Raw genomic sequence first — 15,357 nt, 5'->3', positions numbered from 1 at the left:
GGAAGGAGGGCTCCTGGGAAGGAGGCGGAGAGGGAATGGTGTTCCAGAAGGATCGCAGTTCTGCGCCCAGCAGGCCATAGTGCTGATGCTCAGACAGACCTCCGGTGGGCCATCCCCTAGAACCGCGACGAGTCTTGGGTTGCCAGGCACCGAGCAGTCCTATTTCACTGTTTGTTGAGACAGTGGATGGAGATTTCTGACTTTCTACCATGTTGGGATTGTGGACTGTTCTCTTGGGCTCTCAGTGAGCCCAGCCCAGTGGGAAGGAAGGAGGGGAGTCCACACAGGGGTCAGGTCAAGATGAACTTGACCTTGAAAACATGTCTGTCGTGATCAACAACCATTTTTGGAAGCCGATTTTTCTTGGTGGCCCATACTTTCTTAAGTAAACCTTTTAGTTTAGAATAGTTTAGACAGACAAGTTGCAAAGGCGCTAGAGAGAGTTTCCCCGCACCCTCCAACATGTCCCCTAGTGTCAGTGTCTTGTGTCACCATCACACACATTTCCCCGCTAAGGAACCGACATGGGTGCATTGCTCTTAGTTCAACAACACACTTTGTTTGGATTTCACTTTTTTCTCCTCCTAATATCATTTTTCTGTCCCAGGAGCCACCTCACATTTAGTCTCATGGCTCCTTAACCGAAAAGCTGTTGGATTTTATGATGGGGGAGAAAGCAGACCTTCAGGTCCTTGGTTGGTGGCCCCACAGGGATGCTGGCACTTCCGTCCCAGGGGCGATCTGGGCAGTACCGCTTGCTCATTTTTTATGTCCCCAAAGCCAGTTCCTGTGTGGCAGTTTCTCCAGGACTTTAGACATCAGAACAGCACAGCCCAGGCCTGGCCCCTGAGCGGCCACACTGTGCACTCCGAGAACCAGAGCTGGAACCAGTGTCAGGAGGCACCCAGAGGTGATGCCTGAGCAGCTTGCGCAGGATTTTACTGCTAACATCATCAACTGCTGCTTACTCTCCACAGCCCTCAATCGGTCCCGGGAGTTTGCATCAAGGCCTGGGGTCTGCCCGAAGGTGGGGCAGGAAGTGTCCACCTTGCCCTGTACCCTGGACGCCGACTGCCCTGGACTTCAGAAATGCTGCTCCGTGTCATGGGGCCACCAATGCATGGCTCCCATACCCCAAGGTAGGACCAAGACCTACAGCAAAGTAGGCATCCAGTGAGGCAGCTGCCCATGGGCTGGGCCTGGCCCTGATCTGGTGAAGTTGGGGGGGGTGGCGATATCCAGGAACCCCAGCCAAGATCACCACGTCACGGGGAGCTCACAGCTGTGTGCAGGAGCATCCCACCCCCCCTCACTGCAGTGTCTCTGCCAAAATCTGGCCATTGCCGCTTCAGGGGTCAGGAGTTCTCACAGGTGCCCTGAGGGGGGGAAGGCTCCCCTGGCAGAGCAGTGATCTGTTTCGAAAGTTGCCTGGGGAACCCAGGCTCTAGTGGCACTCATTGGAAGCTGGCCTGTCCCGTAGTGGGAAGGCACTCAGCTGCTCCTGAAACACCGTAGGGACCCGAAATCCTGCTCAGAGCTCCTGCCTGGCAGGTTCGTGGCCCAGCCCTCAGGGCATGTCTGTCTGGTCTGGAAGGTTCTGGTCTTGACTGGGGCTTCTCCCAGAAGAACGGGTTGGTCAAGGTTCAGAGCTAGGGAAAAATATCATATACATTGCCCTGGCCGGATGGCTCAGTTGGTTAGAGCGTGACCCCCTGCCCCAGAAGGTTTCGGGTTCAGTTTCCGGCCAGGGCACATACCTAGCTTGCAGGTTCAGCTCCCGGTCGGGGTGCAGGCAAGAGGCAACCGATCGATGTTTCCCTCTCACACAGATGTTTCTCTCCCTCCCTTCCTCTCTCTCTCAAAAGCAATAAAAAAAAACCCCCACCCATATCCTTGCCCAACCGGTGTGGCTAAGCAGTTGACCTATGATCCAGGAGGTTGAGGTTTGATTCCTGATCAGGGCACATGCCCGGGCTGTGGGCTCGATCCCCAGTAGGGAACGTGCAGGAGGCAGCCGATCAATGACTCTCTCTCATTATGGATGTTTCTATCTCTCTCTCCCTCTCCCTTCCTCTCTCTAAAATCAGTAAAATATATTTAAAAACACACACACAAAAGCCCCATATCCTCAGGTGAGGATTTAAAAAAAAAAGAAAATACCATATACATTATATGTTATAATATAGTCTAGTATTAATATAGTATAAATAATGTAAAGTATTATGTATCACATATATTAATTATGCTATTTTACTATATACACCAGAGTATACATATTCTATAAAATATATATTACATACGGTATTATCGAGTATACATTACCTTCAGGAATATATTATAGTGTATACATAGGATTACATAGATCGTAATGTAAGAGGTGCGGCACAGGAGGCAGGGAAGTGCCTCATGCCGGTCGGGCGGCAGCCACCTCCTACATGGGGGGTGAATGCGGACTGGCAGCCTCCTGCCTCCAGGCCTCCTGTGCCCCTTCTCACTACAGGGCCCCTGGTTGCCCCCCCCCCCCCGGCCTGGGCCTGTAGCTCATCAGCCTGTGCCCTCCTGCAGCTCCAGAGGGGCCCTCGGCGAGTTCCTGGTACAACGTGACCGTCCTGGTGAAAATGGACTTCGGGGAGCTCCAGCAGGTGGATGCGGGCCTCCTGAACCACATGCGGCTCCTGCACTCCATGGTGGGTGAGGCTGACGCGCCGCAGGCCGCCCGCCCGCCCGCGCGGACGGGGCCCAGTGGGAGCCGGGCTCGGGAGGCGTTCCATGAGGGGCCTTAGAATGCCCGACTCGAGCAGATGTGAATTCCGAATTTAAAAACAAAGCTTCAAAGAGCAACAAAATGCACACACAGAAATGTGCAGTTGAGTTTGGTACACGCAGCGGTGTAAGCCCTACGTCGTCACGGTGTAGGACACGGGACCCCTCATCTTCAACCATCTGCTGCTTAAACCGAAGTGTGCCCCAGTGCGGATGGCCTGGGCCCCAGAGCTGAGCCCTCACTGCCTCCCTCGCAGCTCCCAGCGGCTGGGAAGTGCTGGGGTGGCCTTCCAGCCAGGGTGTCTTCACCCAGCGGTGGACCGGGCATTGCTCGTCCTCACTGCTTGGAGGTTTCTCCAGGGTGATGGTCTGCCCTCATAAGCCAGTGTCCCATGGAGTCACCCCAGGCTCAGAAGGGTCCCACACTTTGTTTAAGGCTCTGCTGTTGCCTCTTGAAATGCTTTATACTTTTTGAATAAGCCCCCCCATTTTCCTTCTGCATTGCGTCCCCACACTATGTGACTTGTCCTGCATGACCTTCAAATCCCACAGACATGTCCCATGGGTGATAGGGTGGGGGGGTAAGACCCCAGACTTGGGTCCCTTCCCTGCAGAACAAATGCTACACACACTCACCTTGCTCTGGGCTGTCCAGTAAAGCGGCTTGAGAGGCATTCCGAAAGGTCACTGTCCCTGGACGCCTCCTTAACTGCCCCAGTTGGAGGTGGTTTTGTCTCCTCTGAGCTTGTTGGGGGCAGGGGAAGATGGCCCAATTAGCCAGTGAGAGCATGGCTCCAGAGCCAGACTGCCTGGGTTCGAATCCCAGTGCTACCACTCACCAGCTCTGTGGCCTTGGGTGAGTTACTTAACCTCTCTGTGCCTTAGATACCACTTTCATTAGCTAGAAATAGTCATAATTTTACTGGAGACAGTGGCTGTGAGGTTTAAATAGTACATGGAAAGAGCTTAAAGAGATATTAGGCTGGAGCAAAAAGGATTCGTATAAAATGAGAAAAGGGATCACGGAAGCTAAAAAAATTAGGTGTGCAACATGAGACTGTGGCTGGGTGTCCGGTACCCCAGTTCCTGATCTAACCTCTGTCATGACCTGTGAGGATGAAAACGGAAGGGCCCGGGGGTTAACCTGTGTGCTTTTCAGGGGGTGGCCATGACAGAGCCATAGACTGGGGGGCTTACATTACAGACATTTATGCTCCCACAGGTCTGGAGGCTGTGGCCCGAGATCAAGGTGTGGGCAGGCTGGTCCTTCTGAGCCTGTGGGGGAAGGGTCCCCTCCAGGCCCCTCTCCTTGGCTTATAGGTGGCTGTCTTCTCCCTGTGTCCCCACAGCATTTCCTTCTATCAGGGTCTGTCTCTGTGTCCAAATCTCTTCTTTGTGTAAGGACACTAGTGAGACTAGGCAAAGGCCCATCCGGATGACCTCATCTTAACTCCTTATATCTGCAAGGACCCTATTTCCAAATAAGGGCCCATTCTGAAGTCCTGGGCATAGGACTTCAACATAAGGATTCAGGGGGCTGGACACTCTTCAGCCCATGACAACTGGTGTTGCACAAGTACTTATGATCTGGTTTGCAGGATTTTACTGGGATGATGACAGAAATAAACCATCCTAGGGGTTCTCTTCTGTAGACCACAGTGGCACACGCGCAATTAACTGTAGGCTTGTCCAGGCCGCAGTCTCCCTGCCTGTGTGATGGGGGCGCTTTCCCTGGGTGATGCTCTAACTCTGGCTTCTCAGGTCACCAGTGCCCTGCAGCCGATGGACGCCGCTGTCTACCACCTGCACTCAGCCTGTGGGGACACCTCGACCACAGTGTCGAGGCTGCTGCTGGGCCTGCCGAGGCCGGTGCCTGTGGCCAACGTCTCCGCCGTGTTGGACGGCATCGTGAAGCGTGTCTATGAAGTGATCCACATCCAGGTGCAAGGTGTGTTTTCCCTGCCCTCTCCTTGTGTGTGTGTGTGGGAGGGGGCAGGAGGTGCAGGAGTGGGAAAATAATTGGCAGGTGAGGGGTGGCTGACTCATTTTAGCTCATTCTGGTCCAAACCAAGTTTAAGCTCCATGTTTCCTCCACACGCTCCCACACCCAGGTTTCTCCTTCCATCCAGGTGGGTGCTGGTGAACAGACCCCAGAACAACCCAAGAATTTCCTCCTCCAGTTCTTGGGTTTCTACATTTCCCCCTTGCCTCTTTCCCACCCTAGCCAAGGACATCTTTCTACTAGGAAGCTTGGTCAGCAGACTTTGTACAAATTTGAATTTGGAGAAGCACACAGATGTGGCCTTGTTTCTGGAAGAAATTACCTGGTCTTTCCCTCCCTCCCTCCCTCCCTCCCTCCCTCCCTCCCTCCCTCCCTCCCTCCCTCCCTCCCTCCCTCTCTCCCTCCCTTTGTTTACATCAGGGGTTAGCAAACATTTTCTGAAACGCGTCAGACAGTAAATACTTTGGGTTTCAGGCTGCGTGGCCTCTGTCTCGGTGCTCAGCTACCGTGTGACGTGGAAGGAGCCATGGGCAGGGTGTGAGAGGACAGCTCCCAGGACAGGAGGCAGCTGACTGAGTTCCCTGCTCCCCTGGGAGGGTGGCTGCTCCTGCTGTGAAGCTCCTTCTAGGACCGTGAAGGTCACATACAATGATGGCAGGCTCTGGGTCCTTAATTCCCCTGAAAAGCCACAGATGTGCTTGAGGACCAAACGCAGTAACGCCAATAAGAGACATGCCTGTCTGGTCTGAGACATGCCTGTGAAAGCCCCTGGCCAGAGACCACAGGACCGTGCCTGTAGGTGAAGAGATTGGGGTCAGCGCTGGAGGCAGGGCAAGAGGGCACACCACCGGGCGGGCAGGAGGAGGCAGGTGGGGAGTCTGCTATGGGACGTGGGCTTTGGGTGGTTTGGGGGGGTGGAGCTTTGATCCAGGGCTTTGTTGTAGAGTGGATGCTGTCAGAAAGTGGGGATTCTTACAATGAGAAATTGTATACTAAATTTCATTTCTTCATTACATGAAAAAAAATATGCAGCTGATCTATTAAGAAAATAAATAAATGAAATGGTTTCTGGGAAAAAAGAAAGTGGGGATTCTATGATTGAGCATCTCAACAAATCTTATTTATGGAGAAGGGCAAACTAGCCTGAAGAAAAGCTATAATTGCTAAAAAAAACCGAGTCACTCATTTTGCCCAAGGTGGGGTGATATTTCGTGGGTGACACAGTGGTCTTTTTTCTGTCTGGCTTCGGTAAAATCGTGCAATGGCTTAGCTCTGTCTCACTTTATCCCAGTTGGGGAATAGCCTTGTGTGTTCTGTGACATTGTTTCTGTCCATAGGAGAGTGACAGGGCCTGGCTGTAAGTGACAGGCCACTTCTGAATGTCAGAAGCTGCCCTGCTCTTTCTCAGTCCAGAAAGGTGCTCATCCCCCAGCTTAATTTTCCAGTAGGATGTTTGGACCCATCATTTTATGACACTTCAATACAGCCCCAAAGCAACGGGCTCAGGCAGCCACAGCCACCCAGGCGCACATCGCTGGTGTCCTGGGACGAGGGCCAGCTGCTCTCGGGCTCTCTGAGACGGGGCTCCAAGAGGCCCTGGGGCCCGCTGCCCTGTCCACGTCCTCCGCTCCTAGGACACACATGTGGAGGTTGATGAGAATGACCAGGCGGTCACAACTCACCTCTTCTTCTCTTCGACAGACGTGAATGAGTGCTTCTACGCGGAACTCCACGCCTGCTCGGAAAGGGAGCTGTGCTTAAACGCGGAGGGCTCGCACCAGTGCGTCCGCCGCCCAGAGGCGCCGGCCTCGTCTCCCCAGGAGCTGAATCGCACGTGCGAAGGTTAGGGGGCATGGGACTCGAGTAAGGCCCCTTGTCGGGCTGGACGGTCCACAGACCACAGAGACCCTCTCTTCTTGCAAAGAGGGGACGGCTGGCTCATGGGCGGAGAATGGTCACCTAGTTCTCTAGCTTGTTCCTGACCTCATGCCAGGCTATTCTCACTGTCATTCTTCGATCGGACCAATGTTTGCTTATGTGCCGCTCGCTGCGGGGGACGCTGGCAACAGAAACACGTATGGATGGGGCATCGTCTCTGCTCTCGGGCAGCTCAGTGGAGAGCATGCCAGACGCGTGCCAGGCCTGCTGTGCGTGGGGAGGATGCCTGTGTAATTGGTTGTTTCAGTTGAGACACCTTTGAGAGTGAAGGGTCTGAGTGATACTTGCACTGGGACCAGGGACATCCCGGACCATCCCTGGGACTACTGATTAATTAGTCGCGAAAGAGAAAGAGGGAAGTGAGGCAGCTGCAGATGTCTTGGCCGGCCAATGGAATAGGCGGTGGTTCCTGAGTGAGTTGGGGGAAGACTAGGGTTATGATTATTATTTTTGACAATAATAGTTTAAATTGAGAAGGGGTTGGAATGGAGTGGAGAGGCCAGGGTGCTGACTGAGTGGATATTGGGTGCTGGAGTTCAGAGGGGGGCTTAGCCGCATATGGAAATCTGGGCTCATCAGCATCCAGGTGGCATTTCACTCTGGACATGGTTGGGGGACGGGAAGGGGGCTTGGGGCCTGGGGCTGAGGAACCCCACTATTTAGAAGCCAGTACAAGGGGAGGGGCTTGCAAAGAAATGGAGTGAAGAGGGAAGAACAGGAGGAAGGGCAGTCTCAGGAGTGTTTATAATGAGGAGGCGGCAGACTCCTGGGAGGGTCTTTTTGGAAGATGGGCGATGCCAAAGCAGGCTTGCGTGCTGATAGTTCTTGCAGCTCTGGGACCCAGTCGAGCCTTCTCCCTTCTGGGAATCTGCTCTTGGACTTCTTCCCTCCCCCAGGGGCTTCCCCAGTTGGGGATGACCGTCACCTGCAGCTGCTCCAGAGGCCAGCTTGTGGTCAGGAGAAGCTTGGTGCCCACAGCCTGCAGGGCTGTCTGCAGGTGAGCAGGGCCGCAGGTGCAGCTGGACGGTACGCAGGAGGCGCTCAGAGGGCACCTTCCAGCTTGCATGCCGTGGCAGGAAGGGTCCGGTTAGCGTGCATTCATTCTTTCACGTATAGGACACATTTTAATGAGTGCCTAGTATGTGCCAGGTACTATGCCTACTGTGCTGGGTAGAGAATAGACTAGAGGGGTCATGGCAGACCCCAAATTCACTCTTTCCTCCCTTAGTGATGGAACTTAGATTGAGTTTTACGTGGAGATGTGTTAGTTGAGGAGACTAGGTTTCTCTACCTTCCTCAGGTAGGATGGCCATGTGACTCGTCTTCACCAATGAGACATAGCAGAAGTTTCCGTGAGAGTCAGGAAGACTGTTTAATGGTTAGGGGCCCCGCTGAGACCAGGCCGGGCACAAGACTGTGATGGCTGGGGTCCCATTGGCCATCTGAGCCATGTGGTGACCTGAGGATAAAGCGCAGACACTAGCGTTGGCGGAGCAAAGACAGTGAAGGGGCCCAGGCCCATCGACATTTCCTATACAAGGCATCCATCTGACGGGGGTCAAACCCTATTAAATGGGGTTTCCTATTACGTGGAGCAGCTTATCCCAATCCAAGTGAGGGAGGTAAAGTTCAGACGGGGTCCTGGAGGCAGGTGGCTGGTGGTGAGACGGTGGCGTGGCGGGGAGCGTGTCTGCTAGACAAGCACCAGGCCTCCCGAGCACAACTGGGCGCAAGCCACAGGCGGGGGGCTGGCGGGGGAGGCGGCGGAAGGATGGGGCTCGCGCGGACTCGGTGCCCCTCCCAGACGTCAGCCTCGAGCAGACACCGCTCATTCCCTTGGCCACTAAACCTTTCTCCTGTTATCGCCGAGTCTGATTTATTCCTTCAGCACCATTCTAACAACAGCGAAAGGTAAGTCCCCCCGCCTCCGCACGCCAGCACGCTGTTCTCTTTTTCCCGGCTCGCGTCCAGGTTTCCTGCCCTATTTAAATCCTGCTTTGCACGCAGTTTTATATTCTGCTTTCTTCACTCACCATTATGTCACTCGGGCTTCCAAGAGGCAACCTGGTCCTCGCCATTCCCACTCTCTCGGCTGAGTAACAGCGATGTTGTACAGCAGTGATGCAGCGTCTCAGCTATTTGCCTCACGGGGGGCATTAAGGTGGCGTCCAGCATTCTGCTATAGAGACAAGAACTTCCATTAACATCGTGAAGTCGTTCAGGAGAATGTTGTTATCATCCGTTCAAACTGCTTAATTTAATTTGCATGTCAAGGAACGCGACAGTGAGGACCCTCCCTTTGTTCAGAATAACAGCTGCTCACGCTGCAGTCAGCCGGGCTCTGTACTGAGCACTTTACAGTATCACCTTATTTAATCCTTAGAACGACCCTCCCCAGGCAACTGCCCCACAGCGCATCCCCCAGAGGCTGCCCCTTTTCACAGCGCTGTGCCACCCAGCGGCCATGCCCCTGACCCTCTGCACGGATCAGGAGCTGACCGGAGTCCTAGAGCCTTTGGCATCCAGAACTCAACGGGCTGAGTGCAGTGTCCTTCCTGACCCTTCCCGCTCTGCTGGGGGGCGAGGGTGCAGGCTGGGGGACGACACTGGGAGGGGCTGGTTCCCAGCACCTCTTGAGGACCCGGAGGGGGTCCAGGATCAGTCTTCACCCACTGGAATGTTCTACTTCCTCCAGGATGAAGCTCCACAGGGCAGGCCTCCTGGTCACTGCCGATGAGTCCCTGTACTTGGCAAATAGTAGACACTCTACACGTATTTTATATCAATGAATGAAGAGCGAGATCTGAGTGGTGGCTCTTCCTAGGGTCTCTGGATATTTGCGTGGTGCACCTACCAGCCCATCTCTGGCATCAAGACTCTCCTCCACTACGCAGCTCATGGCTTTGCGGGTCTAATTAGAACTGTGTGTGCCTCCACGCACACCTGGGCCCGCAGAGCTTCACACAGACTCCCCGAGGCCCATCCTGAGATCAGCACTGTGGCCTCTGGGGGGAGAATCCTGCTGGTCATTGAGACCAGAGTTATTGAAAATACTCTGGTCAGTAATCTGAACAAAATATCAGACTCTATTTATAGTTAGGGATGTTGTCTGCCAAACTTTGCCACGCTGCCTGGATGCTGAGTCTCGAGGTTCCTTCCAGATAAAGGGCCATTCGTTGCGCAGGTAAACAGACAGGGAAAGCTACCCCGCCTGACTTCACTCCCCTGGGGGCAGAAAGAGCGAATCCGACGTCGCCAGCTCAGACACTTGGAGCGAATTCCGCTCGCATATGGCTCAGGGAAGCAGCACATGTTTTAAATTTAGAAGCTAATATAAATGAGCAGTCTGCTGGAATGGGTTAGAGGTACAAACCCGTGGAAAATACAGCACAAATCTCACATGCTTTTCTCATGAAATTAGTCATTCGATTAATGACACGGGGCAGCTGGATCGTTGCACAAAACAGAAACGGTCAGAAATATTGCCTGGTTGGCATGGAATGTTCCAGGAACACATCCCTGCCTTCAGGACAGCGTGGGACTGTGTTCAAAGGTCCTCCTGACTCCCCCTGACACGGTCCCCTTCTCAGCCCAAACCAAAAAGCTATCAGCACCATAAAGAAACATCTCCTGAACTTGTGTGTGGCAGGGCCAGGGCTGCCCAGAAGTTCACTGAGCCAGGACTCCAAATCCCTAACTGAATTTCAGACTCTTGGCTCGAATCCTCAGCATTTCTACCTTTACAAGGGTAATAGGTCAGGGTGACAGTCCCCCAAGAAGACAGGGGCAGCCTGATACGGGGTATCCTGGGAAAGACAGCGCCCCCTGCAGGCCCCTTCCTGCTTCACCAGAGACAGATGAGGGCTCCCCAGAAGAAACTAGGCCCAGACCCAGGGACACAGGGAATCCAAAGATAACGGTCAGGTTCCCAAACGAAGGTCGGGGAGGGCCACATGGCTGCAGTGTCCTCGGGTCACACAGAGTCACGAATGGGTGTTATTTCCTAGACCCGCGTTATAAGAGGGCCGTCAAAAAGCTAAAGGGCCGCGAGGATAGGGCCTCGTGGCTAAGGAAGGAGTGAAGCCCAGGTTGCAGCACCAGGGGCAGGACTGTTTCCAGCTTAGCGTGGCTCAAGCTCTGCCCTGCACAGAGGGATTAGCCTCGGTGTGTCCGAAGCTGGCTGGTTTGGCAGCGACACGGACGTTCCGAGTTGCTGCCCAGCCAGCAGCTGCCTTGAAAACTGAAGGAGACCGGGAGGCGGATCCGTTTCCCGCGGCTGCTGCAACAAAGCAACACACACCTGGTGGTGCAGAACAGCAGGAGAAAGGGGGAAAAGGGAAAGAAAAATAAAGAGATCAAAGTTATTTTTTTAAAAAAAGGGTAGAACAGCAGTAACGTATTCTCTCACAGTTCTGGAGGGCCGAAGCCGGAGGACAGACGTGCCTTCCAATACACTCTGCCTCTCCATCCTGGGAGAGCGGCCGGGGAACAGCGAGGATTTCCATGGAGGTCCCCACCCTACCTGAGTATGGCGGGGAGGGAGGGCCGGGATCACTGTAGTTTATCTCTGCCTGCTTTTTGGGGGACCCACAGGGGCTCATGGTAGGGAAGCTTGCATACACAGGGCACCCCCATTTATAAAAGGCTCAGTGCTCAGCTGGAGGAAGACACAGCAGGGCTGAGTCACAGGACTAGATGAGGCACTGAACTTGATTCGGAGCCTCTTGGCAGCCAAGGCAAAAAGAGAAATGGGTTGAGTTATACTGGTTTTTATTTTTTTCACTGAAAGGAAGCATACACATTTGTCTGGAAAGATAGAATTTTTTTAATGATACTAGAAAACATGTTTTATGAACTCTTATAGGAAGGGCTTTGGGAAGCTTCAAGTACTTTTTAATTTTTTTTTTTTTACTATGGTTTTGCAAAATATTTTTAAAAAATATCTTCTTGGCTTGCTTTTATAGAACTCAGATTCTGATGTAAAAATTGTTGTGCCTCGCCCGGCTGGGCGTGGCTCAGCGGTTGAGCATCGACCTATGATCCAGGCAGTCACGGTTCAGTTCCCGGTCAGGGCACATGCCCCGGGTTCGGGCTCGGTCCCCAGTCGAGGGCATGCAGGAGGCAGCCGATCAATGACTCTCTCATCATTGATGTTTCTATCTCTCTCTCTCCCTCTCCCTTCCTCACTCTGAAATTAATAAAGATATATTTTAATAAAATAAAATAAAAATTGTTGTGCCTAGACTGAGGGCCAACCTACTTTTTACATAATTCACATTACCCAGGTGCCTGTTGTATACCAGAATTTTTCTTCCAAAACAGAGATTTCATTATATATGAGTATTAAAATATATATTAGTTGTTATATTAGAGCATTCTATACTAGAGTGTTATGTTAGAGTATTGCTCTCCAAAACATGGATTTTCATATGAAAACAAGAAGCCTCGGCCTGATTCTTGAATCTGGGTCCCCTTCCTAAAAGGGCACAGTCAGATTGGAGTAGGACCCACCCTAATTTCCTAACTTTAACTTAGTTACTTCTTTAAAGACTCCACCTCCAAATACTGTCACATCCTGATGTGCTGGGAGTTAAGACTTCAACCTATGAATATTGGGGGATACAATCCAGCCCATGACACACCGTAATGACCACAGCTGCAAAACAACTCAGGTTGTTTCCATGGCTTGGCTACTGTGAGTAATGCTGCAGTGAGCACTGAGGTGCAGAAATCACTTTGAGGTGGTGATTTTATTTCCTTTGGATAAACATCTGGAAGTGGGATTGCTGGATCATATGGCAGCTCTATAGTTTTAATTCTTTGAGGAACCTCTATACTGTTTTCCATAGTGGCTGCACCAACAGTGCACAAGGGTTACTTTTTTCCCCACACCTTCGCCAGCATTATCTCTTATCTTTTCAATGAGAGACATTCTGACAGGTTCGAGGTGGTATCTCGCTGTGGTTTTCATTTGCATTTCTCTGATGATTAGTGATGCAAAGCATCTTTTCATGTGCCTGTTGGCCATCTGTACATCTTCTTTGGGAAAATGTCTATTCAGATTTTCTGCCCATTTTGCAATGGGCTTATTTGTTTTTTGCTGTTGAGGTGTATGAGTTCCATACATATTTTGGATACTAACCCTTATCAGATGCATGATTTACAGATATCTTCTCCCATCCCCTAGGTCGCTTTTATGTCTCGGTGATGTCTCCTTTGCTGTGCAGAGCGTTTTGGTTTGAGGAGTCCCGCTTGCTGATTTTGTTTTCATTGCCTCTCTCTGATGTTCTCTGAATCTTCTTTTTCTGTGCATTCATAGATGGTCCTCCCATCACAGACTACATGATCCTCAATGTCACCAGCAGCAGCTTTCAGGTGTCCTGGAGTTTAAATTCCACCCAGAACCGCACCTTCCATGTGCAGGTTTACAGGGGGCAGGAGCTGCTCAGGAGTGCCAGGACCCAGGGGACGACCCTGGAGATGACTGGGCTGGAGGCCGGAGTGCTGTATCGGGTGAAGACCAGCTACCCGGCGTGTGGGACCAATGTCATTGCCATGCTGACCGTCAGAACCGGTAAGGCACTCACCTGAATGCTGTGTGTTACCTGTGAACTGGTCTTTCCATCCGGTTTTGTTGGCCCCAGAGAGTCAAGCTGTTGCTCTTTTTATAAACAGTCAGGGGCAGGCTTGGAACTGTCCCCACCATCCTAATGGGGCCAAAGGCGCTCCATGACCTCTGAGCAGTGTCGTGGTGGCCGTAATGGGCTCCCTCGCTCCCCTCACTGCATCCTGTAGGCACTGAAAGACCTTACTGGTCTTAACCCCACGTGACTCAGTGTGTATAACTTCCCCAAACCAGGACCTGAGCACCCTGTGAAATCTTCACGAAGTGTCCCTCATTTCCCACGAGATGCACTTGACAAGGGAACGCCCTGCCCGCTGTATCTGTGCCTCGGAAGAACTTTTCCCCAGACAAACACAGTGTGGGACTGAACTAGGAATTCTGGCATCTGGAGGGCAGCTGGCATGGCCATGTGACTCGGTCAGGTGGCTGACTTTCCCTGACCCATGGTTCCAACTCCTCTTTACCTGGTCATGGTGGTACCGGGAAGTACAGGCCTTGCTCTATTTTTTTTTAAATTTCCCCTCCAAGAATAAGCTCTGTGAAAAACATTGACAGAAAACCATGTGATGTTGGATTGCTGGGGTTCAGCTAACATCGTGATTGTCTGTCTCAGAGGCCCGTGTGTTTGGCGTCACAGTGAGGATCCTGAACCGCACGGTGACTGAGACGCTGCTGGACCGCAGCAGCCCTGAGTACCGGGACTTTTCCTCGCAGCTGCTTCATGAGGTAAAGCCAAGGGCAGGCACGGTGAGCCCCCCTCGATGTCCTAGCGAGGAGCCCACACAAGCCATCACTCAAATGCTTCACCCTCTCCATTTATGGGAGACCTAATCTTGATTTGGGGCCAAACCATCCTTGAAATACATGCCTTTGATTCAAATGGTCTACACCACTTGATCCTACAGCTGGGTTTTCTGTTGAACTTCCATTCGGGGGATCTGAGGGACCTGTCTTCCCACTTTGGAGCAGCTTCATCGAGGAAGCACTTGGGGTGATCAGGCATCCACTCCTCCCTGGCTAAAGGGGGACACCAGCACGCAGCCTGGGAGAAGCAGGCCGGCGGCAAATACTATCCATCCTCAGATGATGAACTGGAGAAAAAAGTACTTGATAAGCTGTCAAGAACCATGAAAGGTCTTTAAAATTTTACCCTTCTTGCAAACTAATAAGTCAGCCTATTCCTGTTGCCTGGATGCCAGCAGAAGACAGGAGATGCTTGGGTCAGAGACAAAGGACTTTATTCTGGCACAGCAGGCAGCGTGAGCATCCTATTGGCGCCAGTTCCCCTTCTGGCCCCCAAGTCCCACAGGGATGGCTCAGGGGCCCAGGTGGGTGACGCACGCGCAGTAGGTCTGCATCGCAGCAGAAGATCCCCAAGCTTCGGGAACCTGAACCCTTTGTAAGGGTCTGCGAGCAAACCTGCCTAAACCTACTCCATAACGAGCCATTACCTTTATTATATTAGACATGAACCAATTTGCCCTTTGCTCTGGAGGGGGCCATGATCTCTCTCCCCCTAGGCTGTTGATCATACAAACATTTTGGAAAGATATCCTGGAACAAAGGGGCATTTAGTGCCTCTACTGCAAAATGTAGAAATGTGAAGAGACCAAAGGAGGGTTGGCTCTCCACATTAATCTGCAGGTCAAACTGATTTTTAAACTTTCTTAGAGGATTCGGTGGTATTCCTGCGTGTGCGGATGGAAAATCGGCTCTAACGGCTGCTGTTGCCTCCCTGGCCAGGTCGGAAGCGCCTTCCCGCCCCTGGTGTCTGACTTGCACAAAAGGGGGAAGCTGAGGCTGCAGATCGTGTCTCTCCAGGCCGGCAGCGTGGTCGTGAAGCTCAGGGTGACGGTGCAGGACCCCGAGTTCCCAGTGGGCATCTCCACGCTGGCCCCCATGCTCCCGAGGCTGTGGGCAAGCACGGCGTTCCAGATTGACCAGAGGGGGACGCTAGTGCAAGGTAGGCCCCACACCCCGAGCCTGTCGCCAAGATGTCCTCTAACATCCACGCTACAGCATTTAGGTC

General features: G+C 52.5%; 1 protein-coding gene across 1 annotated transcript in view; it reads left to right on the top strand.

The window, feature by feature from the left end:
- The window catches only part of UMODL1 (uromodulin like 1), a gene marked incomplete at both ends in the record, with an annotated part of 46,227 nt that overhangs the window by 7,242 nt on the left and 23,628 nt on the right, over nt 1–15,357 (top strand). Inside the window, 7 exons of the mRNA XM_081138828.1 lie at nt 978–1,139; nt 2,566–2,687; nt 4,525–4,711; nt 6,467–6,607; nt 13,023–13,277; nt 13,942–14,054; nt 15,072–15,291. Of these exons, the coding sequence (XP_080994954.1) occupies nt 978–1,139; nt 2,566–2,687; nt 4,525–4,711; nt 6,467–6,607; nt 13,023–13,277; nt 13,942–14,054; nt 15,072–15,291 (1,200 nt within the window). The remainder of the gene's footprint in view (nt 1–977; nt 1,140–2,565; nt 2,688–4,524; nt 4,712–6,466; nt 6,608–13,022; nt 13,278–13,941; nt 14,055–15,071; nt 15,292–15,357) is intronic.

The sequence above is a fragment of the Miniopterus schreibersii genome, assembly GCF_964146895.1.
Source record: "Miniopterus schreibersii genome assembly, chromosome: 5".
Taxonomy (NCBI): Eukaryota; Metazoa; Chordata; class Mammalia; order Chiroptera; family Miniopteridae; genus Miniopterus; species Miniopterus schreibersii.
This window is presented reverse-complemented; position numbering and strand designations above follow the sequence as displayed.